We start from the raw sequence: 24,911 nt of genomic DNA, 5'->3' as shown, positions 1-24,911 counted from the left end.
GTCCTTCTCTGTGCAGACATAAAAGCTGCTGTAATCAGAGTATTACTAGGGAAAACTACTCTGGTTGTGGGATTCAATATGTTTAAATTGTTGAACCAAGGTTATTGTTTGGATTAGGTTAGAAAGGATGACACTGAAATAAGTAAGCTCAGATAGTGAAACAAAAACAGAGAAAAATAAAAAAGAAAAGGAGTACTTGTGGCACCTTAGAGACTAACAAATTTATTAGAGCATAAGCTTTCGTGAGCTACAGCTCACTTCATCGGATGCATCTGATGAAGTGAGCTGTAGCTCACGAAAGCTTATGCTCTAATAAATTTGTTAGTCTCTAAGGTGCCACAAGTACTCCTTTTCTTTTTGAGAATACAGACTAACACGGCTGCTACTCTGAAACCAGAGAAAAATAAAGCAAACTGTTATGATTTTTAGTATATTACAGTTATATATGTATATTGACAATTTATGAAAAATAAGAAAACCTGGAAACTAGATATACTGCATGTCTACATAGTTATTGTAAAACTGTACAAATATTTCATTCAAACAATTACAAAAATCCATATAATAACAGAACTATAGAAATTAGAGATGGAAGAAACTTATTAGGGGATCTTGCCCATCCCCCCACTAATGTTGTTCTCCAAAATGCTTTGGAGAACAAAATAAGTGCTTTGGCCGGTTTAGTTTTAATCACACTTTTACCCATATATACTGTAAAGTGGGAGCTGCGATCGGCCGAACCTGCGGACGCGGCAGGTAAACAAACTGGTCTGGCCCGCCGGGGCTTTCCCTGAACAAGCAGCGAACCGGCTTTGAGAACCATTGCTATACTGCACATATATGTGTACTGTATTTTTACAAAAACAAAACTTGTCGCAAAAGTAGCTAACATCGATCACATATTCTACACAACAACAAATATAAGACAGTGGGATATACTGATGGTGAACCATTTTAGTACATTGTACCTAAAGGACTAAAGAGATCTTGCAGATTGTATTACACAAACAGCAGGCAGCTGTTTTACAAAAAAATGAATACCTATTATTATTTGATTTTCTTAATATTTTAGGAGACATTGTTATATGAAAAATACCAGCACAAAATAGATGCTAACCCATATGCATAAGAGCGAGATATCTCTTTATGAGATCTATTGGGGCTGGGGGCGGGGAAGACTTGGGTCTGGTTCATTGTTGCTAGGCAGATGCACAATTAGCTATCCACACTCAGAAGTTTCTGGAATTGGGTGCGATAGTTTGGGGTATGCTCAACAGGTTTCCTGTTGCTGGATTCAGACTCTATGAGGGCAAGTAGTTAGGGCAGCTGTTTTGCAAAAGGTTTGTTGCCCTGTTTGGACTGGGAGAAGCTGAGCCCAGGAGCAGAAAATAGGCTGTTTCCCTTAACTCTGAAGTATTTTGCAGCAGAGTAGTGACATTGTTAACCCTCCAACAGGGGAGCCCTGACAGTGTTTATTATAGACATGGGAAATTGTGAGGGAAAACTAATTTATTTCATTTTAACTGTATACTTGGAATGTTGCTTGATTTTAGACAAACTGTTTTAGTAAAATTATCTTAACCAGTATGATTTACCAATTCTCATCTTATATGAATAGGATGATGGGGAAAGAGTTATATTTTGCTATTCTCAGTTTTGTATTTTTCTTGTAAAGGGCTTTTTTACCCATACCCTTAAACTGAATGATTTCAGCAGAGAAGGAGGCAGAGTCTGCATGGATTCAAGATGTAGATTTCTACAAGTCAGTGGAGGGAAGATGTTGTAGCAGTGCTTTTGACTCAGCAGATTGTATAGAATTGGGTGATCAAAGACTGTAACTAAGACTCAGGTGAACTCAACATAAGCTTTTGGGAACTCTGAGTTTCTTCTCATAATGTTTCTGTGGAGATTGACCTATTTAGATTGAATTTGTTTTCTTTATGTATATGTATTACTGTGAAGATAATTTATGTGGATTATAAAATAGCCATGGTATGCTGTAGAAATTAAGTTGTAGCTATTACTGTGATTATTATTTTTCTTATCTTTTTAAAGTTGGCCTTAAGAATTAGGTTAATTCCTTTTGTTCTTTTTGGATTGGAGTGTGGGGGTGGAAGTGTGGGCTGACCTGTGCAATCCTTGCTCAAAATCCTCAGTGACTGAATTTTGCGTTTCCATGTACTTTTCTATGGAAGTTCTTTTTAGCACTAGGAAAAGGGCCGTGAAGTAAACTCTAGTCCTCCCGAAGGATACGTTCATCTTCAATGATACCAGTTTACATGCTTTCAAACACCACAAGATGATTATTACTGATTAGGAGAAAAAATCTAGCAGCTGTCTGGAGAATTCCTTCAATGTTTAGATTATTGATTTAATATCTACTGTGACAAAGTTCCTCCTCTACCTTGGTGGGTCTTGTTCTTATTGGCGGATTTGCTCGCCTTGGAGCTTCAAGGCAGCCCTCAGCTTGGCCGTGTTTTTGAACCCACAGACTCCTCCAGTGTCTGACCAGGATTTGGGAGGAACCCAGGCTCACCCTCTACTCCGGGTTCCAGCCCAGGTCCCTGTGGAATGCAGCTGTCTAGGGTGCCTCCTGGAACAGCTGTGCGACAGCTACAACTCCCTGAGCTACTTCCCCATGGCCTCCTCCCAACACCTTCTTTATCCTCACCATAGGACCTTTCTCCTGGTGTCTGATAATGCTTGTACACCTCAGCCCTCCAACAGTCAGCGTTCTCACTCTCAGCTCCTAGTGCCTCTTGCTCCCAGCTCCTCACACACACACCACAAACTGAAGGGAGCTCCTTTTTAAAATCCAGGTGCCCTGATTAGCCTGCCTTAATTGAGTCTAGCAGCTTCTTGATTGGCTGCAGGCGTTCTAATCAGCCTGTCTTAATTGTCTTCAGAAGGTTCCTGATTGTTCTGGAACCTTCCCTGTTACCTTACGCAGGGAAAAGGGACCTACTTAGACTGGGGCTAATATAGCTGCCTTCTATTACTCTCCTATAGCCATTCTGGCCAGACCCTGTCACACTACCCGTTGTCTAGATCCCATCACTTCACAAATGTTTAAATATACTGTACAATGGGTTAATATTATTAGAGTATTTTCCCCCATCATTGCACATATACCTCAAATATTTTACCATAATTAGTTTGAGTCTTCAGACATGAGTTCAGCATTAATGGTCTTGGGCTGTTTAGCATGAAAGTTAATTTCCACTAAAAGCTCAACATGGTGGGAGCATGAAATCTACTGGATGCAGCAACTTTTTTTCCTAAATAAAAATGAGGTAATTATTTCCAAATATTTTTTAACATATTTATTTTGACTTTTTGGGAAAGATGCTAAAGATGAAGTTTCACTTACATAACTACTCAGTCTTGGGCATGATGCAAAGCTCATCTTTAATCCTCTAGGAAACTGGAAATGGAAAAAAGAGGGGAAAATGAAGGGTGGATAAATTATTCAGGGGTGGGCTGGCTTACTGGTGGTCTACCTAAAATTCTACTGCTGCTCTTACAAATACCTCAAGTTATGCCAACAGCACCTAGAACATGAGGATAGGTACTAGGGTTGCAAAGTGCCCGGTGTTTTATCAGAATGCCCGGTCGAAAAGGGACCCTGGATCCGGGGGATCAGCACCGCTGACCGGGCCATTAAAAGTCCGATTGGTGGTGTGGGCAGGCTCCCTACCCAGCTCCGTGTGACTCCCTGGAAGCTGACGGCATCTCCCTGTGGCTCCTAGGCAGAGGGATGACCACGGGGGCTCAGCATGCTGCCCCCGCTCCCAGCATCAGCCCAGCTACTCCTATTGACCAGGAACCATGGCCAATGGGAGCTGAGGGGGTAGTGCCTGCAGGCACCGGCAGCGTGGAGAGCCACGTGGTCGCACCTCTGCTTAGGGGCTGGCGTGAGATGTCACTGCTTCCTAGGAGCTGGAGGGAGAAGTCGCTGCTTCCCAGGAGCCGCCTGAGGTAAGCGCCTGCACCCTGAAACCCCTCCCGCACCCTGGACCCAGCCCAGAGCCCCCTCCTACACCCCAAACCCTGGGACCACCCCAGAGCCCACACCCTCAGCCAGAGCCCTCACCCCCTCTGCACCCCAACCCCCTGCACCTGCCAGGATCCCTCTCCCTCTCCCCTGAACCCCTCATTTTTGTCCCCACTCCAGAGCCCGCACCTCCCACCCCAGAGCCCATACCTACAAACTGGTGCCCTCATCCCACCCCTCCGCATCTCAACCCTCTGCCCATCCTGGATCCCCCTCCTACACCATGAACCCTTCATTTCTGGCCCCACCCTGGAGCTCGCACCCCCAGCCTGGAGTCCTCTCCTGAACCCCAAACCCCTCATCTCCAGCCCCACCCCAGGCTCCCACAGCTGGAGCCCTTACCACCACTCCCCCCGTATCCCAACCCCCTTACCCAGCCTGGTGAAAATGAGCGAGTGAATGAGGGTGTAGGAGAGCGAGTGATGGAGGGAGGGGAATGGAGTGAGAAGAGGCATGGCCTTGGAAAAGGGGTGGGGCAAGAGTGTTTGGTTTTCTGCATATAGAAAGTTGGCAACCCTAATAGGTACTCTTTTTAGCAATTTGACATATAAATAAATGTTTTATGGCACTATGGCCCATTGAAATTAATGAGAGTTAGAGGTCTAAATACCTTTTGAGACTCTGGCTCTAAATTCCTTGCTATGATCTGCAAAGTTGTATTAGCAGGCCTGTCTCTACTCTACTATACTTCCGAGCGTCCCTTTAACCTGCTGTAGAGTAGCATGTGCATTGCGTTCCCCTTCACTACCACCATGCACACCCTCTTTGAGTGTGCAAATCTTTTGCTCTTAGAGAGGGCCTTGGGAGAAGTGAGGGATGTAGTATAGAGAAGTCTCTTCCTTGACTGCTTAGACCAAGCCAAGATTTAGGAGACCGGATGTGAGTACACTGTGCAACACAAACTGTTAGAGAGTTAGAATACCAGCGAGAATGGCATGTTCCGTCTCTGTTGATTTGCCTCAATAAAGAATCCCCTTTATATTCATTACAAGATTCCATTCTCTTCTCCACTGTAGGAGATACTACAGGGGGAAACAGTCCCTGTAGCCTCTCCTTCCTCAACATAGAGCAGAGGGCTCCTGGGAGGGAAGGAGAGGGATGTGGAGCACAGACAGGAGAGCTTGTGAGTGAGAAGCTCAGCGCTAAGTCATGGCTTCACTGTAACTGTCCCACTGAACAAGTTGGAAACGCCTCTGAGGCCATGTAGCCAACTATCTCTTCCTTTATTGTTTCTCTCCATGCTCTATACTGCTTCAGATGCCAGGGGAGCACAGGTATTGGTAAAGGCTAAATCGTCTCCATACCCATACAACTCTCACTGACTTCATTAATTCCACTGCAGATTCAAGGCAATATGTAATCCTTAATATGATCTTTCATTTAAGAGTCGGAAGACATACTTTTCACTTATATGATGAGTTTTACCGTAAAGTATGAATTTATTTGCTTATCATGGGCCATTTATGTTAAAGTAATCCCCTTAGTTTCTGCTGCAAAGTTCGTTCATGCTCTTGTTGCTTGAACATAATGGGTACAAGCATGTGCAGAAGAAGTGTACGTGCAATTTTGAAAATGTATCCTGATCTCAGGATTCTCTTGTAGTGTATTCATTTTGAGTAAATATACATTGAATGTGCTAGTTTACCCCTTATTGGTGTTTGCCATAAAACACCATCACAGTTTGAATAATTTATAATTTCTAATCCAAACAGATAACTACTATACATGTATATTCAACTCTTGTTTCCTTCCTGAAATACTGGCCACTGAGTATATCCAGTTCTGTAAGAAACTGGACAACTAAATATCGCACTTCAAATGGAGAACATGGAAAACATTCTGTCCACTGAATCCTGAGTTCCTTACTAAGCTCTAGATGTCAACAACGAATTTTGCCTGCATAAGAACTGTTGGGCTCAAGCCCTACGTTAGTCCCAGGAATGTTGTTAATTTATTACCAGAATTTCAAACATAGTCCAATTTATCCTACACCATGTGAAATAGCTGTATCTGTAGGTATTGAATCAGATGTTGATAATTCATCTAATTTACTGTTACACTTCTGGGATCAAAAATTATGAGCTGAAAATAACAAGTGTACATACATTATTAATGTTGCTTATGAGTCAAATGTATTTTTTTCCACAATAAGCTACACATATTATTTCTTTAGCTAATGAACTAGACCTCTAGTGAACAAGTGTGATGGTACAAATAGCCAACAAACCACAAAAATAAACATCTTAAAATTACATGGGAATGACCTGTAATTGTAGTGGCAAATGCATAGAACTACATACACTTCTCTTGTTAAACATGAACATCACTGCATTGATAGATCACTGTGGAAATCTTAACAAAAGAAGTCTCTTTAAGAAGGCTTTTCAATAATGATAGGGTGGTTATAATAGCCGTATATGACAGAGCGGTGGATCTAGGATTCTAATTAAGGTGCTTAACTTTAAGCATGTGCTTAAGTAACATTAACTACAAGTTAAGTATCTGCCTAAGTGCTGTCCTGAATAGAGATGCTTTCCTGAATTGGGGCCTTAGTTTACAAGTTCTTAGGGGCAGGGAATGTGTCAGTATGTAAAGAGTTGGGTAAATTTGTGGTGCTGCATACATGTTTTCAACTGCAAAAACACAGACATAAGTGATCACTTTGTTCCTTGCTATAGTAAAACACAGACAAAAAACATCACCATGAATTTTCTTGGGGGTATTAAATATAAACCACACTTATATACTGGAGTTCCTCCACTACGACAGAAATGTCTTTCCAGTTTCTGAAAATGTGGACCGGGTGTAAGACAATTTTTAATTATTACTGTCAATGAAGGGAATAAAGAGCAACCTTCCTTCTTCTAAGGCTAGGTGTTGCTGTCCTCTCAAGAGAGGCTAAGTGAAGGATAGTCTCTGGCTGAAAAGGTGGCATGGGTGCAAAAAGTGGATGAGGGAAACATTTACACAGCATAGCAAGAGCTATACACTGTAGAGGGTGCATAAAGTGCTGAAAGTTAAGTATTTAAATTTCATATTTAAATGTTTTGCTGAATCAAAGCATTAGGTTAGTTCCATCTTTAGTGATTGGTAATAGACAGGTCAGAAGGAACCCAGTTTGATTTTCAGATTCTAGGCTGAGTTTTACCACTTTTAACTGCATATATTTACTTAGGAAGTCACTAGAATTCATTAAGTATTCTGGTGTTCTATATTATCTTTACAATTACTTTTCAGAGAAGAACCACACTTCAAACTGAAAAGCCAAAACTCTGTCCACTGCATATGGCTTTCACATCTGATGGACATTCTGCTAGTAGAAAATATATTAAAAAACAAATTAGTTTTTAAAAATGTATGAAGACTGACTTAATATGTGAATCTCGGGCTCTGCATATCTCTGTGGAGAAATCATCCAAATACCATGCCTGCAAAAGGAACAGGAAAATAAGCATCATAACATGTCACCAATATACGTTTTTCAGAGGAATCAGAGAAAAATGTATGCTTACACTCAGGTGTCTTCTACAGAAAACTATAATAATACCATGTCCTGTTTGCACACTTTTCTGACCAGAATATCCCGTTGGCTATATTGGTTGTAGTCATTTTTGTTGTCCTTTACATATATAATTACATTTTCCTTCTCTGGAAGAACAGAACACATGATGGAAACGATACAATTTGGAACTTATTCCTTTTTGTTAGAGCCATTTAATTTGAGGTTCTTCTCTCTAGCAAGAGAGACAAAACAATAATCAGAACATACAGAAACTGCAAAGTAATGACTATGGGATAAACTAATGGAAGGAAGATTGTAGAGATGGACCCAAACCAAAACCCAGGATCAGAACATTCACAGATTTGGAGCTATTTGAAATCCATATCTATTTTTATGGCTTAAAACAAACTCTAGAACAGGGGTGGGCAAACTTTTTGGGCCAAGGGCCACATCTAGGTGGAGAAATTGTATGCAGGGCTGGGGCAGGGGGTTGGGGTACGGGAGGGAGTGCGGGGTGTGGGAGGGGGTGCGGTGTGCAGGAATGGGCTCAGGGCAAGGGACTGGGGCACAGGAGGGGTGCAGGGTGCATGAGGGGGCTCAAGGAAGTGGGTTGGGGTGCAGGAGGGGTGCAGACTGTGGGAGGGAGCTCAGGGCAGGGGGTTTGGGTGCAACAGGGGGCTCAGGGCAGGAGGTTGTGGTGCAGGGTGCAGCAAGGAGCTCAGGTCAGGGGGTTGGGATGCAGGGTGCAGCAGGGGACTCAGGGCAGGGAGTTGGGGTTCAGCAGGGGTGTGAGGTGCAGGCAGGGTGCTTAGGGCAGGGAGTTGGGGTGCAGGAGGAGTGGGAGGTGCAGGCAGGGGGCTTAGGGCAGGAAGTTGGGGTGCGGGGTGCAGGAGGGATTCGGGCTCCGGCCCAGCGCCACTTACCTAAAGCGGCTCCGGGGTGGCAGCAGCACACACCGGGGCCAGGGCAGGCTCCCTGCCTGCCTGCCCGCCCTTGCCCCATGCGGCGCCGCTCTGGGACACGGCTGGCACCACATCCCTGCGTGGCTCCTGGGGTAAGGGGGGGCACAGGACAACACACGGAGCCCTCTGCCCCTCTGGGATATGGTGCCGGCCACTTCTGAGAGCAGTGCGGGGCCTGCTGCAATCCTGTGGGCTGGATCCAAATCCCTGAGGGATTGAATCTGGCCCATGGACTGTAGTTTGCCCATCCCTGCTCTAGAATATATAGCACTTTGATTTAAAGTAACAATTCCTTTTTAAATACACAAATATTTCAACTGTTTGATATTTGAGCTGGTTGGGTTTTTTTAAATTCTTGAATGGAAAATGGGAGTCTGCTAACAAATGTTAGGTAAGTCTTGAGCTGGCAAGGTCTATTATTTTAAATGCTTCTTTCATGAAGATAAATATTGGGATGAATTGCTTAGCTTCCTGTGTATCTTGCTATTGGCGGTTGGCTTTAATGTAAGCCTGTTTTCTACCCAGTTACCAACTATGTATTATAGACTCACTCAACCACAACTGTTAAGGTCATTTCAGGTCATATTAAAGTGATAAGCCTTAATGGTATACGGGATCAAGAATTTAACACAATCTCCTATTTCTGTTTTCTACATGTCTTCAGACAAATACCATTAAAGTTCACTTATAAATATTTATTTAAACACTTTCATCCTATCACATTATCTCAAAACATTGGTGGCTGAATTCTAAGCCAGCCCGAGATATTACTGAACAAATCCTTATAAGGTCCACAGCATGATTTATTTAGAGTACAAAAAGAATGTAGAATCTACAGCACTATATATATTTCATTTATTGAAAGGTATTCTGTCCCAAGGGCTCTAAACAAAAGGAACCGCAAGAAAATATTTTCTTAAAAATCATTTATGATTGAATAGAATAATTACCCATTTTTGCTCATTATCAGTCACTAAAGGATAAAGCACCAAGGACTCTAATCTCTTCATATAGTACGTACTATAAATCTGATGAGGTTCAACAAGGACAAGTGCAGAGTCCTGCACTTAGGACAGAAGAATCCCAGGCACTACTATAGGCTGGGGACCAACTGATTAAGCAGCAGTTCTGCAGAAAAGGACCTGGGGATTACAGTGGCCAAGAAGCTGGCTACAAGACAACAGTGTGCCCTTGTTGCCAAGAAGGCTAACAGCATATTGGGCTGCATTAGTAGGAGCACTGCCAGCAGATCGAGGGAAGTGATTATTTCCCTCTATTCGGCACTGGTGAGGCCACATCTGGAGTATTGCATCCAGTTTTGTGCCCCTCACGACTGAAAGGATGTGGACAAATTGGAGAGAGACCAGTGGAGAGCAACAAAAATGATTGCGGGCTGGGACACATGACTTATGAGGAGAGGCTGAGGGAACTGAAGCTTATTTATTCTGCAGAAGAGAAGAGTGAGGAGGGATTTGATAGCAGCCTTCAGCTATCTGAAGGGGGGTTCCAAAGAGAATGGAGCTAGGTTGTTCTTAGTGGTGGCAGGTGACAGAACAAGGAATAATGGTCTCAAGTTGTAGTGGGGAGATCTAGGTTGGATATTAGGAAAAACTATTTCACTAGGAGGGTGGTGAAGCACTGGAGTGAGTTACCTAGGAAAGTGGTGGAATCTCCATCATTAGAGGTTTTTAAGGATTGAGAAAGCCTTGGCTGGGATGATTTAATTGGTCCTGCTTTGAGCAGGGGGTTGGACTAGATGACTTCCTGAGGTCACTTCCAACCCTAATCTTCTATGATTCTATGACAGAGGCAGATGTGCCTGACTGAATAGTAGAGTCTAGGGGTCAGCCAGAGTCTGCATGAGGGAGCCTCCCCAATTCCATAATAATTCCTTCCCCCAAGAAAAAACCTGTTCCATACTTCCCCCACCGACACCCCACAACCCCCAAGATTCACTCCCAGGATCCTTCCCAGCAATTACTTCTTTCTCCCTCAGCTTCTCCATTACCCCTGACTACCCCAAACCTTTGCTTCTGAGGGGTGTGGGAAATATGTTTCTGTATTGTAGTTTAAATGATTAATATGCCTAGTAAGGAATCAATTTGTCAAAAATCATATCCTGAATCTTTTTTGTCTGTATATCCAGACATACTTGCTGCCAGATATTTTGAAATAAATTACCAAAATAATTGAAACTGGGGTGATTATATTGTGTTATTTAGACAAATAAAGTAAGCAGAATTTTACAGAACTTCAAAATTTTATGTGCAGAATTTTTAATTTTTTGGTGCAGAATTCCATCAGGAGTAATAGTCCTTCACTCCAAAGGCTCCTTCCCAAACTTTCCCCCAGAACTTTATCCACTCAGCACCACCCTCTACCAGCTAATTTTCCCCATGGCCCTCAAACCTCTACCCCATTCCTCTCCACATGCCCCTCTCCAAACTACCCACTGGCAGCTCTTGATCTACTTAGTCCTCAGCTCTTCATTGTGGTGGAAGCTACTCTTTCACCAAAATCTGCATCCCTTGCAGCTTCTCCTCTACCTGACCCCCACCCTCAGGTTGGGTGTTCCCCAATCTCTTGCTTTTCTGGCTCCTCCTCACAGCTCAATGGAAGTGTGTATGAAAGTGAAAACTTGAGTGACTAAAAGGAAGAGTCTCAATGAATGAGTGTGTGAGTGGGAGAATGAATGATATGTGAAAGGAAGAATGAACAAGTGAGTGATTGATTTTACCTGTGTGTCTCCTTCACAATCAGTGCATGGGTGAGAAAGACAGAGAAAGAGGTAGAAAAAATGGGGAAATTCAAAAACAAAGCAGAGGACAATGTAGGAAAAAAGAGAAAAGTATAGAACAGAACTGAGAACAGAAACCCCACGTAGAGGAAGATGACAGAGGAGCAAAGCAGAAAACAAGGTAGGAGTGGAAAAGCTGTGATAAATAACTGAGCAGAACTTTCAGAAACTAGTACAGAATAGAGTAGAGGGACTAGAAATAGGAGAAAACAGTAGCAAGGGCAGAGGACACAAAAAGTTTTTGTCCATTTCACCATTTACTGTAGTTCACATCCTTCAAATGTCAGGATGGGGGAGGGGACACAATAGGCATTACCCCACACTCCTATCTTGCCTCCAGCTTTTAGAAAAAGTATATGGCTATATCTATACAATACTATAAAATTACAGGTATAGGAATACAGTATATTATACTGGCAAGAGCTCCTAGTGTGGACACAGTTATGCTGGCAAAGTGCACTTTGGTTTAGTAAAACCAACCCCTATGTGTACAACAGACATTATAACTGCATCTATACTAGCATCTTTTGATGGCACAGCTATGTCAGTCATGGATCACACTTCTTCACACCTGACTGATGTAGCTACGGTGCAGAAGTCTGTAGCATAGGCCTAAGAGCACTTTCATGACTCCCACTGAAACCATGCACTACCCAAGCCAGACGTGCCTGATTTTCATTACAAATGTTGTTCATTCTAATCACATATCCAGCACCAAAACAGCACTAAGGTCTTGAGTGAGCTCTTCATGGCTTTGTCGAGGGGCCTTTACTTCATTCTCATCCTCTTTGAGTCTCTCTGCTAGTTCTCTCTCCTTCATAGCACCAAACACAAGCCCCTTCGCTTTGTCTTTAAGGTTCTTCGCCATTTAGCCTGGCCACATCAATTCTTAACTTTTCAAACCATCGACCCCTGCGCCTTTGCTCTGCCACTCATGGCAACCTTAATTGCCTCACACACTTGTCAACATTTCTAAATTCATCCTAGCCTCCTTAACACCCGTCCTTGCCGTGATGCCTACAAATCACTACCCGTTGGCAAGGGACAAACCATCACTTTCCCCCCTAAATTCCGTTCATTTTATCACCTGACCCCCCCCCCCATTGCATTTGGATGCTGGTCACATCCTGACAACCGGACTGGAAGCATGCTGGGCCGGAATCGCCTCAGGGGCTATTCGTGTCCCCCCGGGGGCTGTGCTCTGGAGGGGGGGTTGCTAGGAGGGGCAGTGAGAGCTGCCACCAGACTGTATTCTGGCCTCCACGCCTAGCAGCTGGGAAAGGGGAAAGACAACACCAGCCAGGCTGCCCCCGTCGGCAGTTGAGCTCACGGGTGGGGTCACAAGGGCACCCCACTGTCCCCCTAAGGAGCAGAGCCAGGAACCACGCTCCTCCACGGGGGACGTGGGGCACCCAAGAATTAACTTCTCCTCCTCCGGTAGGCGCCAGGGACCAGCCCCACGGCGTGGGGATGGGCTGCACAGACTCGCCCTCCTGCGATGTGGACCGGCCAGGCCCCGGCAAGCGACGATTTAACAGGCTGGGTCCGGTTGCCTAGTGAGAGCGACGCTACTCAGCGGCCCCTCAGCAGGGACAAAATGGCGGCGGAAGGCGGGAGCGGAGTCCGGCGAGGCGCGGGGTGCGGTTCAGCTGGGGTGAGGCGTGAGGGAAATGTGGGCTGCTGGCTGCTGTGGGAGGCTCCTCAGGCTGGTCCCGATCCCGGGGGCGGGGAAGCTGTGGTGGGGCCCATCCCGGAGGGGCTGGGTGAACGCGGTTGTTGGGCGGGGGTCTCACCGGCGGTGCCCAGATGAAGAGGAGGCGCGGGGGTTGATCGGGTTCAGGGTTCAGACCCGCGTTGTGTCTGGGCGGCCTAGGGGATCAGGCCCGGGGGAGACCTGGGGTAATTGGGGACCAGACCTGGGGGAGGGGAGGTCGATCAGGGTTGTGGCGGGGTGTCTGGGTGCTTAGGGGTTCAGATGTCTGGGGAGTCGATTGGGGTTTTGGGGGGTGGGTCTGGGCAGATTAGGAGTCAGACGGGTGGGGAAGGTATCGGGGGGGAGGAGGGCTTGTTACCTAGAACAGTGCCCTGAGCTAAATGCCCCCACTAAGCGGGGGGTGAGGTGTGATCCAGTGTGCTAAGGAGGGGTGCCTCACCCTCCTGTCCTGCTCTCCACAGATGCGGAAATCCCACAGGATCCTGCCCCATCCTGCAATGCCAAAGAAGACTTTGATGCATGGAGACTTCCTGGCTAAGGAGGAGGAGTACAAGTAAGGACAGAACTGTGAGGCAAGGAGGAGAGATGCTCCCTTGACCCTATTTTGATATCCCTAAAATACTATGTTCAGAATGGGATTGATCAAATTGGACAAAGCAAATGCTCCAGCGCTGTTAGGATGGTTGCTGGGTTTTAGAGGGGCCCCAGCATGGTTTTTCTTTGTTGTTGGCCTCTCTGGCTCTTAACAGACCCACATTCTATTCGGAGCTACCTAAATCCACAGGCCCAACGGACCTTACCAAACAGTTATGGCCAGAAGTATTAAGAGTATCCTTTTCATCAGGATATCCAGTTATGGCAGAAATGACAATTCTTGCTAACTAGTGCTCTGACACTTTCCCTCCCCCCCCTCCCCCCGCCTCTATTGGCACCTTACACTAAAGGCTACAGGTTAAACATTTTCACTGTACTAGGCCTCAGTGTAGATAGGTTAGTTTAGGAGTTTTAATCCCCCCCCCTTTTTTTAAAGCTGCATCTTGAACTCACCTTCAGGAAGAAGATGAGATGACTTTAGAATATGAAAGTTCCTTTAAAGTGTTCAAAACTTTGTTTAAAAAAGCTAAAAATGGTTGTTAAAATTAAAAAAATTAAGAGGTTTCTACCCTTCTGCTAGAAACCTCTTAGATTAAAAAAATTAGTAACAATTTTCAATAAACTTCCCTCCTAGGTGTCTGCTCTCTCTCTCCCTATTATCTGTTAGGGATATGTGATGATACATCTGGTAAGACAACTTTATATTACATAAACAAAAACCCTCTCTACATTAAAATAATGTTAAGGTTGCAAAAGTGAAGCACTCAAAAGTTAGGAAATGTTAAAACTAAGCCCATGAAACCTTAATTCACCCTTTCTCCCCCTTGTGAATATGCATAATGATACAGTCTTCAATTATATAATCACATAATACTTTTTCCACAGAATGCCAGCGTCATTTTCCATGCTTGCTATCAGCTCTACCTATGTAGATTTTAATAAAAAATGTTTATAAGTGTTGAGTGACATAAGTTATAATAAAAAGTGGTTTCTGAAAAAGCAGAGATACCTTCTCCACGCATTTTGGTTGTACAAATTTGTTCTAATACATGCTTGTGTTGTATCTTCTGGCCTTGGGTTGCAACTTGAATAGCTTTTTCACTCTGCTTCAACAATTAATGTAATTATTAGTCTTATTCTAAAAGGAAAATCTAGCAGCACAATGGAATAGAAATTTTGCATTGTGTGTTTCTTTTTTTTAAGGGGCGGAGGACAACTGACTGGAATAAAAGCACTGCAAAAGCTTTTTTCCTTCAGATGTGTAAAAGTGAAATAAATTTAACTTAAAAAATAATCAGCTATTTTACTTTTATTGTAGGAAAGTATTACCCTGGGTGGGGTTTAGGGAATTAAAATACATATACATCTAAAAGGCAGACTGCTTATATGACATCAGTCTGTTAACAACAGAAATAGGTAAGATGTTACTACTTCCCACTGTAAAGGAACTTACAAGTATTTCATTCTACTTTGTAGACATGAATGATTATTCAATGCTTGTGTACTGCCAGACTGCAGAGATTCCATTTAAAATGTGTTTCCTTTAAACTCTTTGCGTAAACTTAATGACAAAGCTATCTTATTGTCTCAGGCGACTGAATGCAGAATTAGAGGCAAAAACAGCAGAGTTGGTGCGTCAGGCTGAAGAAGTAATAGTGAGTAAATTTAGACTATACTACATAATGCAAACGTAGTTCACATGCACAAAGTGTCAATTCTTGAAAAAATTATCTGGTTGTGGGAGGTAGGAAGCTTTCATGGGCAAGTTGGACATAAGTCATCTATTTCTGCGGAACTTGAGGTTTTTTATTTAAAAAAATCCTTTTTAGTACAAGTTGAATATGAACTGTTGCAGTGCTAGCTTCTGAGTCTGCAGGAGCTGGAGTGCTTTTGTGATTGCTTAAAATGTTTCCAAGCTACAGCAAAGCAAAACTGAAGGGATACTTGAATTTGGCCCAAATTTACTTTTTTAAAAACAAAAACAACCCCAAACTAGGGTTGTTGATTAATCACAGTTAACTTATGTGATTAACTCAAAAAAATTAATTGCTATTAATTGCAGTTTTAATCACACTGTTAAATAATAGAATACCAATTGAAATTTATTAAATATTTTGGATATTTTTCTACATTTTCATATATTGTATCTGTTGTAATTGAAACCAAAATGTATATTTTTTATTATCATTTTTACAGTGCAAATATTTGTAAACAAAAGAAATGGTATTTTTCAATTCACCTCATACAAGTACTGTAGTGCAACTTACAAATGTAGATTTTTTTTTTTTTTTGGTGACATAACTGCACTCAAAAACAAAACATGTAAAACTTCAAAGCCTACAAGTCCACTCAGTCCTACTTCTTGTTCAGCCAATTGCTAAGACAAACAAGTTTTATTTCAGGAGTTCATGTTGTCCTCTTCTTATTTACAGTATCATCAGAAAGTGAGAACAGGCATTTGCATGGAACTTTTGTAGACAGCATTGCAAGCTACTTACATGCTAGATAAGCTAAACATTTGTATGCCCCTTCGTGCTTCGGCCACCATTCCAGAGGATGTTCTTCCATGCTGACGATGCTCATTTAAAAAAAATGCGTTAATTAAATTTATGACTGAACTCCTTGGGGGAGAATTGTATGTCCCAGGCTTTGTTTTACCTGCATTCTGCCATATATTTCATGTTATAGCAGTCTTGGATGATGACCTAGCACATGTTAATCATTTTAAGAACACTTTCACTGCAGATTTGGCAACACAAAGAAGGTACCAATGTGAGATTTCTAAAGATAGCTACAGCACTTGACCCAAGGTTTAAGAATCGGAAATGCCTTCCAAAATCTGACAGGGATGAGGTGTTGAGCATGCTTTCAGAAGTCTTAAAAGAGCAACACTCTGATGTGGAAACTACAGAACCCGAACCATCAAAAAAGAAAATCAACCTTCTGCTGGTGGCATCTGACTCAGATAATGAAAAGGAACATGTGTCTGTCCACACTGCTTTGGATTGTTATCGAGCAGAACCCATCATCAGCATGGACACATGTCCCTTGGAATGGTGGTTGAATCATGAAGGGACATATGAATCTTTAGCGCATCTGCCACATAAATATCTTGTGACGCCGGCTACAACTGTGCCATGAGAACACCTGTTCTCACTTTCAGGTGACTATAAACAAGAAGTGGGCAGCATTATTTCCGGCAAATGTAAACAAACTTGTTTGTCTGAGCATTTGGCTGAATAAGAAGTATGACCGAGTAGACTTGTAGTCCCTAAAATTTTACATTGTTTTATTTTTGAATGCAGTTATTTTTGTACATAATTCTACATTTGTAACTTCAACTTTTATGATAAAGAGATTACACTACAGTACTTGTATTAGGTGAATTGAAAAATACTATTTTTTTGTTTTTTTACAGTGCAAATACTTGTAATCAAAAATAAATATAAAGTAAGGACTGTATGCTTTGTATTTGTGTTGCAACTGAAATCAATATATTTGAAAATGTAGAAAACATCCAAAAATATTTAAATAAATGGTATTCTATTATTATTTAACAGTGCGATTAATCGCTTGACAGCCCCAAACCAACAGAAGCATATCCACACCATTCTTCGGGAGGGGGAAATCCACATCTTAAATAAACATTATGTTTCAGTGTTTGAAACCTAGCCATTGCAGCAGTGAAATTAATTCTAAATAAGTGAAACTGAGTTGATTGATTTGCATTGCCCAAGCTGAGAAAAATACAAAAAGTAAACAGCATAATTAGCTGTTTCAGAGTAGCAGCCGTGTTAGTCTGTATTCGCAAAAAGAAAAGGAGTACCGGTGGCACCTTAGAGACTAACAAATTTATTAGAGCATAAGCTTTCGTGAGCTACAGCTCACTTCATCGGATGCATTTGGTGGAAAAAACTACTACTCTGAAACCTGTGATTATGCAAGGCACTGAATTTAGCCGTATAGAGTGGAAATCTGTCAACTTCATGAAATTGTTTTTTTCCACCAAATGCATCCGATGAAGTAAGCTGTAGCTCACGAAAGCTTATGCTCTAATAAATTTGTTAGTCTCTAAGGTGCCACCGGTACTCCTTTTCTTTTAGCATAATTAGCAATAGTGTTGTTAATAACAAAGAAACTTGTTTAAAGCAAAAAGTATTCCTTTAATAAGGCAGCCACCAGGATCTGGACCAGGCAGACTGAAGACTGGCAACAGACAATATTCTTGTTTGCATCAAAAGAGAACCATAAAATCTCAACCTTAAGAAACAAATCAGGCTTATTCAAACAGCAAGTAGGCATATTCCCTCAATTACTTACAGTATTGCAAACCATATCAAAAAGAAAAAGCTAAAGTCGTATGCAGAAGTCCATAGTTCTTGAAGCCACTGCAGCAATTATTGCAATCACCAATCTTCATACCCACTAGTTATCACCTATTCCAGTAGCTCACCTGGACACTGACAAACTGAGCATAGCTATCTGGTTTCTGAAAAGAAGCAGCTGAACGAGGCATTCAGAGTGCTATCTGTTTTTTTTTCCTTCAAAAAAGAAATCTGCCAACTGGATGTATTTCCTTATGTGGCATAAGATCAAATACCGTGTGGGTAAAGCTCAACCAGACCAAAGCAGACTACAATAGCTTGTGTTGTACAATTTCTCCAAGATAGTCTTTTCCTGGGTCTTAAATTTAGCTATCTGGAAGATGCTCCTAACAACAAGAATCTGGATATCAAACGACTCCTCATCAGAAATTAGAAGGTCTCCTCTGGTGCTCAGGGTCCCCCTGGGGACCTAAATCCAATCCTGGAAGTGTGAATAAGCATCCTTTTAAACCATTACATAGTTTTCCATATCTATAAAGGTGGCATTTAGAAGCCATCACATCCGGCAGAAGAATCAGAGTTAGGAGTGCTATCAATTGATCGGTTTTCCATGTTTTAAGACAAAATGATCCTAAGAACATATGTGTAGCCTTTAGTCCAAAGGCAAACAGTTCTGCAGGGCTCAAGTGAAAGCTTGCCTCCTTTTTGTGTGAAGCCATCTCACCCAAAGGAGAAGTTGTTGCAAAAGCTGCCTGTCAGGAGGGCTCTGAGGAACCAAAAAGTTAAAGAAAACTTAGTCCCTATATCATCTAGTCGTTTGGGGCAAGAAAACCTTCAAATCCATCACCTTCAAAAAAGCTTTTAAGTCCGTTCCTTCTCCCCTTCAAAAATGGAAGCCCACCCACTGAGATCATAGTAGCATCATGGTCCCAGAAATCTCATGTCTTACAAAGAAATCTGTAAAATTAGCCACATGCTCTTCGATACATACATTTTCCAAGCGCTAAACATCAGATGTGCAAGGGTCCACAGAAAACTCCTTGGTGGAAGGAAGCTGTGTTGGCTCAGTAATCTAACACTACTTTTGACTAAAAGAAAAGGAGTACTTGTGGCACCTTGGAGACTAACAAATTTATTTGAGCGTAAGCTTTTGTGAGCTACAGCTCACTTCATCGCATGCAGGGCATGAAATGAACTGTAGTTCACGAAAGCTTATGCTCAAATTTGTTAGTCTCTAAGGTGCCACAAGTACTCCTTTTCTTTTTGCAAATACAGACTAACATGGCTGCTACTCTGAAGCCTACTTTTGACTAGTAACTTTTCTGTGTTTAGTTCATACTTATGCATATTGCTTAAAAAAAACCAACATCATTTCGCCCAGTAGTTAGGACACTTAAAGCAAGAATAAAAATAAATAAGGGATGAAAATACCACATGACAGTACTGGCATGTGTGGGTGTGGAAGAACCCAATATTTGTTTGAAAGAAGCAGATTTTGGATGTTTTTCATGCACTCAATATTCCAGCTAACACTCTAGAAACTTCAAAGAAAAATGATTTACAAGTTCTGAATGTCTGTGGCTAAACTGATATCTTAAAAAATGTGTCAGTATTTTATTTATTTGGCTAGAATTGAGAGAATGTAAATATTTTAAATTAGAAAGACTAGTTATTTCTTTTGCATAATCTGGAAAATAGAAAGCTTGTTTATCTCCTATGCATTGTTGTATGTTCTACCACATGTGCATAGGATGCAGGGGTACACCTACAGTTTTTCCAGGTTATTTTAACATAGGTAGAAAGACTTCACGTGAGCAAAAACGAAATACCTGTTTTGGAGTGGAAGAACACTTGAGGCTGTCAGTGATATTTTAGGCTTAACCTTTGCTCCCTGGATTTGAGAGAGATAAGTTATCCTACCTACTACCCTCTCAGTTTCTGTCTCTCAAGTGTGGTAAGCTACAGTACTTTTGATTTTTGTGGTGTTTGCTAATTATTGGTTGTATGGTACCAACAGTATTTTCCTGTAATGGAAAAAACTTTCTTTCCTTATTAAAGAGAGATCAACAGGAGATACTATCAATACCAGTTTCAACACAGGTTAAATTGTGTGAAGATGATGACAAGCAACTGAGGTAAATGCTTTGAAACTCCAAAATATTATTGGCTGTGTGTAATGGGTATGGAGTCTTTGGATCTGATTCTGCAAACCTTGACTTCCACAAGTAATTCACTTGACTTCCATGGGCCTGCTTAAGAAATAAGGAGCACTGATGTAAATCAGAGTTTGCAGGGTCAGGTTCCTATATTGCCCATAGTCTTTGAACACTAAGTTTCAGAGACTAATTCTGTCCGGTTGCTCAGCAGCTATCTCTCTGGCTTATTAAGTAGCGGTATTGGTGACCTCTAAAGGACTTCTGCTTTGTTCTTTATTTGAACAAAAAGAGGGCTCAATCTAGAGCAAAACAGGGATGCAGTGCCTCATCGCCATGAGGATGAAGAGGGACCAGACATAAGCTATGCCTGATAAGGTGAAAAAGCAATAGCCGTTTCATTACGCAGGATGCCAGATTTAGAAAGAATTTTAGGATACCCTCTGTAGGAGGGTGAGGGAGGAGTGACCTGTCTCCTCCCTGCCTGACCTCACCACTTACCCTCCCGGAAGGATCTGGGGAGGCTGGGTTTTTTTGTTTGTTTGTTTTTTTAAAAGAAAGAGTCGAAGAAGCTTTATGAAAGCTTGTCTCACTAACACACAGCCTCTTCAGGCTCACTTTGGGGAAGAGGCATCCTCAAACAAACTTAAAAAGGGAAATTCTCAGTCCCAAAAATCTGTCCCAGGGCATGGCTCTTTTGTCGGCGCCTGGGCGAGGAAGAAGTGTTTCTTCAGTCTCTCATCAGTTTACAGTTGCCGTGCCCAAGTTGACTCCATTGTGGCTTCTCAGAGTCAGTCCCATTCCCTCTCTTTGGAACTGCTTCATATCCTGCTTCCTTCCCTGCACCAGGTCTCTCTGGTTGGCTTATTTAGCAAGCCTGTTCTAGGCTTCAAGTCTCCTGCAGGGCAGCTCCCTCTCACTCCTTTGCTCTTTCACACACTCCCCCACTGACTCTCTGGAGTTTAGAAGTATGGGGGTAGGGGAGCTACTTTCAGTGAGAGACAGCACGCTGATAATTGAGCAATATAATGCTCTTCTTTGGGTGCTAAAGAAACAACATAGTGCCATTGAAAGTGTTATAGCTAAACTTCTGGGCACCATGGTGATTGATGTGTATAAGAACATAACTCGAGTTAACACATTCCAAAGAAACTCATAACTGTAAAGATTTAGTCTGTTCTTAGCCAATTACATCCACAAAGGCATAGTCTAGAAGCCTGTAGGACTGGAAATGCTTACCCCAGATCCCTAAATAGAGAGAGATCCAGCTGGCATCCCATGGAATGTGTGTCATTACATTATAACTGCAGGCACTATATACTACTACAGGCAGGGCCGTCCTTACCCATAAGCAAGTAAGCAGCTGTGTAGGACACCAGGAAATTAGGGCACCAGATTTCCTGGTGCCCTGTGCAGTTGCGTGCTGCTCCAGCCCCTGCACCGCCTCTTCCCAAGGGCCCCTGCTCCATCCCAGCCCCGCCTCTTCCCATCCCTGCTCTGTCCCAGCCCTGTCCCCACTCCACCCCTTCCATGAGGACTGCAGAGGGTCGGGCCTGCACTTACCAGCGACGAAAGTGCAGCGACCTGGCCCCAGCTGCGCTGCCAGTGAGTGCTGGGGGGTGGTTCCCCCCTGCCCCCTAAGACAGCCCTATCCTCTCACAGAGGCCTGGGGCAGCCCCCCCAGTGGGGGGGGAGGGCTGACTACAGTATATGTTTGGGCTCCATATATGTATACCATCTAACTCCAGAGTTTACAATTAACTATGCTGTTTATTTAGTCAGATGTGAACCTGTATGTTACATAGGAGTGTCACTGGAAATAGTGGCAGGATAGAAGAGGTATTGGAGATGGTCTGTCAACCTACCCCAACTGATTAGATTTAAAGTTTATGTTGCTGCTGATCTTGAAATTATAATGAAAATGCAGTGTCAAACTACAAACTGCTTCAAGTGTTGAGCTCTGATTGGGAAATTAGTTTGCCAGAGCTTTTGATTTGATTGCTACTGATGACCACCTAGCTCTAAATCAGAGAGTGAATAAGGGAAGCACTTAGGCCTTGTTTATAACCCAAGGGGTTTGCTGGAATAGAGGTACTGATAGAGATATAGTGGCAACCCCCCACCCCCCATAGTGGAGACGCAGCTTATACTGGTAAAAGTTCTTTTTTGCCAGCATAACTGGGTCTATGCTAAGAGTTGTGTTGACATAGCTACGTTGGTTGGGCATGTGGGGTATGGCTTAGGTAAGTAGAGTAAAGCTACACCTGAAGTTTGTGGGTATGTGTGTGAGTACGTACCTCTGTGTTCTCTGCTTGCCTAAGCCATGCACTACTATTTTTAGCAGTGTAGTGTCCCATTGCCTCTCTGCTTCTGTAGCCTTTCCTGGCTACAGGAAAAGATTTCCCCAGCAAGGAAAGGTTCTGGCACGGGGGAGCATTGAGAAAAGGCTCCATTAGCTCCCTGTTGCTGGAGCCATTTGCCCGCTTCTTTGAAAGACTCTGGCAGTGGAGATCTGCTGAAGGCTTTGCTCACTGCCTCCCCTCTGCCAAAGTGTTTCGCTGACATTTAGCTACACAATGCAGCATGGATGCAGCTTGCTTTTCATAGCCACATGTACTCTACATGCTGCTGCCAGTGGTATGTAGTCTAGACACAACCTAAAAGGGGTTGGGGAAAGAGGTGGAACTCTGGCCAGGAATCTGTAAGATACAGTTGACCTGTCAATTACATAAGTAATTGAAAAGCTTTTAAGGGAACCACTGTTTGTATGTCCAGTGAACTTTTAGCTGAAAAGGAGAAAACTCCAGACTGCAGGGAAAAAATTATAAGCCATTGGTAGCCATTAGAAGATGAAAGTTATGAAAAGTAAGTAGTTGGACACACTGATTATCCTAGGATGAGCATCCATTGCCCTTCAAAAGGGGTTGTCTTTAACTCATAGTGTATTTCTATGTACCAAATTATTTCAGTGTGTATGGCTTTTGGGAGGGGGCAAGAGGAATACATATTAGAATTTGAAAAATGGTAACAAATGGTAAAAGGAGGCAGACAGCACCAGTTAGGCATTTAAGAGAGGCTGTTTTCTGTATTGTTTTTTTTCCCCCTGATGGTGGTCATTCTTAGTCTTTTGACAGATATAGAATCCAGGAGAAAAAAAACAGGTTAAGGATGGAAAGCAGTTAAATAATGGGCAGAGTAGTTTAATGAAAAAGATATGGAAGCAAAAAATCCTTGCTTTTTTAAAGCAAATGTTTTATTAAGTTAAAGGGACACTAAAGTAAGGCTAGATGCATTTCTTTAAATCTACCTCAAGACCATTCTGAAGTATTTTATCACATAGTCTCTTTTCCTCCAAGTTATTAATATTTTACATTGAGAAACAAAGCAACTATGGTGTTTACTCTAAAGGACCAGCTTTTGTTTATGCTTTCCCTCTTCAGGGCATGGCTAGGCGCACAGGGGTGGGGACTGGGTGTGCACGCATAGCTAGGCATACTATAGGCCTTGAATAGGATTAGCAAACACAAAGGATTCACTCATGCACGCGCACCTCATGTTTATGTGCAGGAAAGCGATTGTAAACATTAGCTGCTATTTTGATGTGACCACCAGCCTAGGTACTTATTTGTGAACCTTTTCAGGCTTTAATTTCACATCTCGAATGACTTGCACAATTTTCATTTCTTAAGGATTTAAAAAACAAACAAACCAACAAAAAAATACAACAACCACCCAGGGTGGCAGACAAATATGGGGATGTGCACAGTGCCTTTAAAATTAAATAGATTTGAACACTTTAGCAAACAAATTGAATTTTAGGTCAGACTGAGTTAGAGAGGTTAGGAACAAATTCACATGCTGATGAAAGGGATGCTCTTGTTTTCCTAAGAATAGAAGTGTTGCATTTTAATATTTCTGTAAGCAATATGTAATGGAGTATTTTGTCAGCAGCCGTGGAGGAGGGCATGAATCCTACCCTTCCCTCAGTGATTGTAGCTAGCCAATAGGATGGGAATAGGAGGAAAACTGGGTAGGAAGACCCTGTTCTCGATGTCTGTTGCCATGCACAAAAGGCTCCACATTCTGCAATCATTTTGATACTAGCAGCACGAATAGCCCACTGAGATAGCTAGATCACAACTGTAAAACAAACAAACAAACAAAAAAAAAACCTTAGTCAAAAAACATGTTTGGAAGGACTCTCCAGTTTCTTGGATTAAGAGTAACAATTTTGTGTTTGTTAATAGGGAAGTTTGAATGTGAGTGAAGTTCCCATTGTTAAAGTAGGGTGAGCCTGGAGACCTGTTTCTGTCGATTTGCGGTAACCAAATGAAGGTAGAGGTGGTAAGAACAGACCTGAACCTTTGTACAAACCAAGGTGTTTTCTAAACCTCAAAATAAAAAGTTAAGGGAGTCCAGTTAACTTTGTCCTAAAATTTAAGTATTATGAAAACAAGTTTTTATAAGGCTGCAGTTAAACTATTCACTTGTTTAAAACGTTGATAAAGTCATTTTTAAATAATCCACTCCAGTGGCTGAAATGCAGATATTGCAGCACTAAGAACGTGGAAGTAAAACTGATTTAGTGGATTTTCAATGGCCATGTGGAGATAAATGGAAAAAATAAGATGCATAAGTAGTGAAAAATAAAGTGGATTTTTTTTTGCTTTAAGATATAATTTGTAACAAATATACTACATATTAAGCTTAGTGTTTACTTTTTTCAAAATTTGCATTTAGTGTGTCTCTACACTATACCAGATGACTCCTAACCCAGAAAAGAATCCATTTTCCTTTTCCAAAGCTGCAT

The 24,911-nt window shown here is 42.3% G+C and overlaps 1 protein-coding gene across 5 annotated transcripts in view; it reads left to right on the top strand.

Moving 5' to 3' along the window:
• The first annotated feature begins 12,504 nt into the window (after positions 1 to 12,504).
• The window catches only part of TEX9 (testis expressed 9), a 43,526-nt gene continuing 31,119 nt past the window's right edge, over positions 12,505 to 24,911 (top strand). For 2 of the 5 annotated variants that reach the window (XM_043494502.1, XM_038420111.2), the window contains exons 1-4: positions 12,772 to 12,969; positions 13,491 to 13,582; positions 15,215 to 15,278; positions 20,007 to 20,083. In XM_043494502.1, the coding sequence (XP_043350437.1) occupies positions 12,814 to 12,969; positions 13,491 to 13,582; positions 15,215 to 15,278; positions 20,007 to 20,083 (389 nt within the window). In that variant the 5' untranslated portion in view covers positions 12,772 to 12,813. Of the gene's footprint in view, positions 12,970 to 13,490; positions 13,583 to 15,214; positions 15,279 to 20,006; positions 20,084 to 24,911 lie in introns of those variants that run through there. The other 3 variants (XM_038420112.2, XM_038420110.2, XM_038420113.2) reach the window with 3 other exon arrangements.

Source organism: Dermochelys coriacea, chromosome 10 (genome assembly GCF_009764565.3).
Source record: "Dermochelys coriacea isolate rDerCor1 chromosome 10, rDerCor1.pri.v4, whole genome shotgun sequence".
Lineage (NCBI taxonomy): Eukaryota > Metazoa > Chordata > Testudines > Dermochelyidae > Dermochelys > Dermochelys coriacea.
This window is presented reverse-complemented; position numbering and strand designations above follow the sequence as displayed.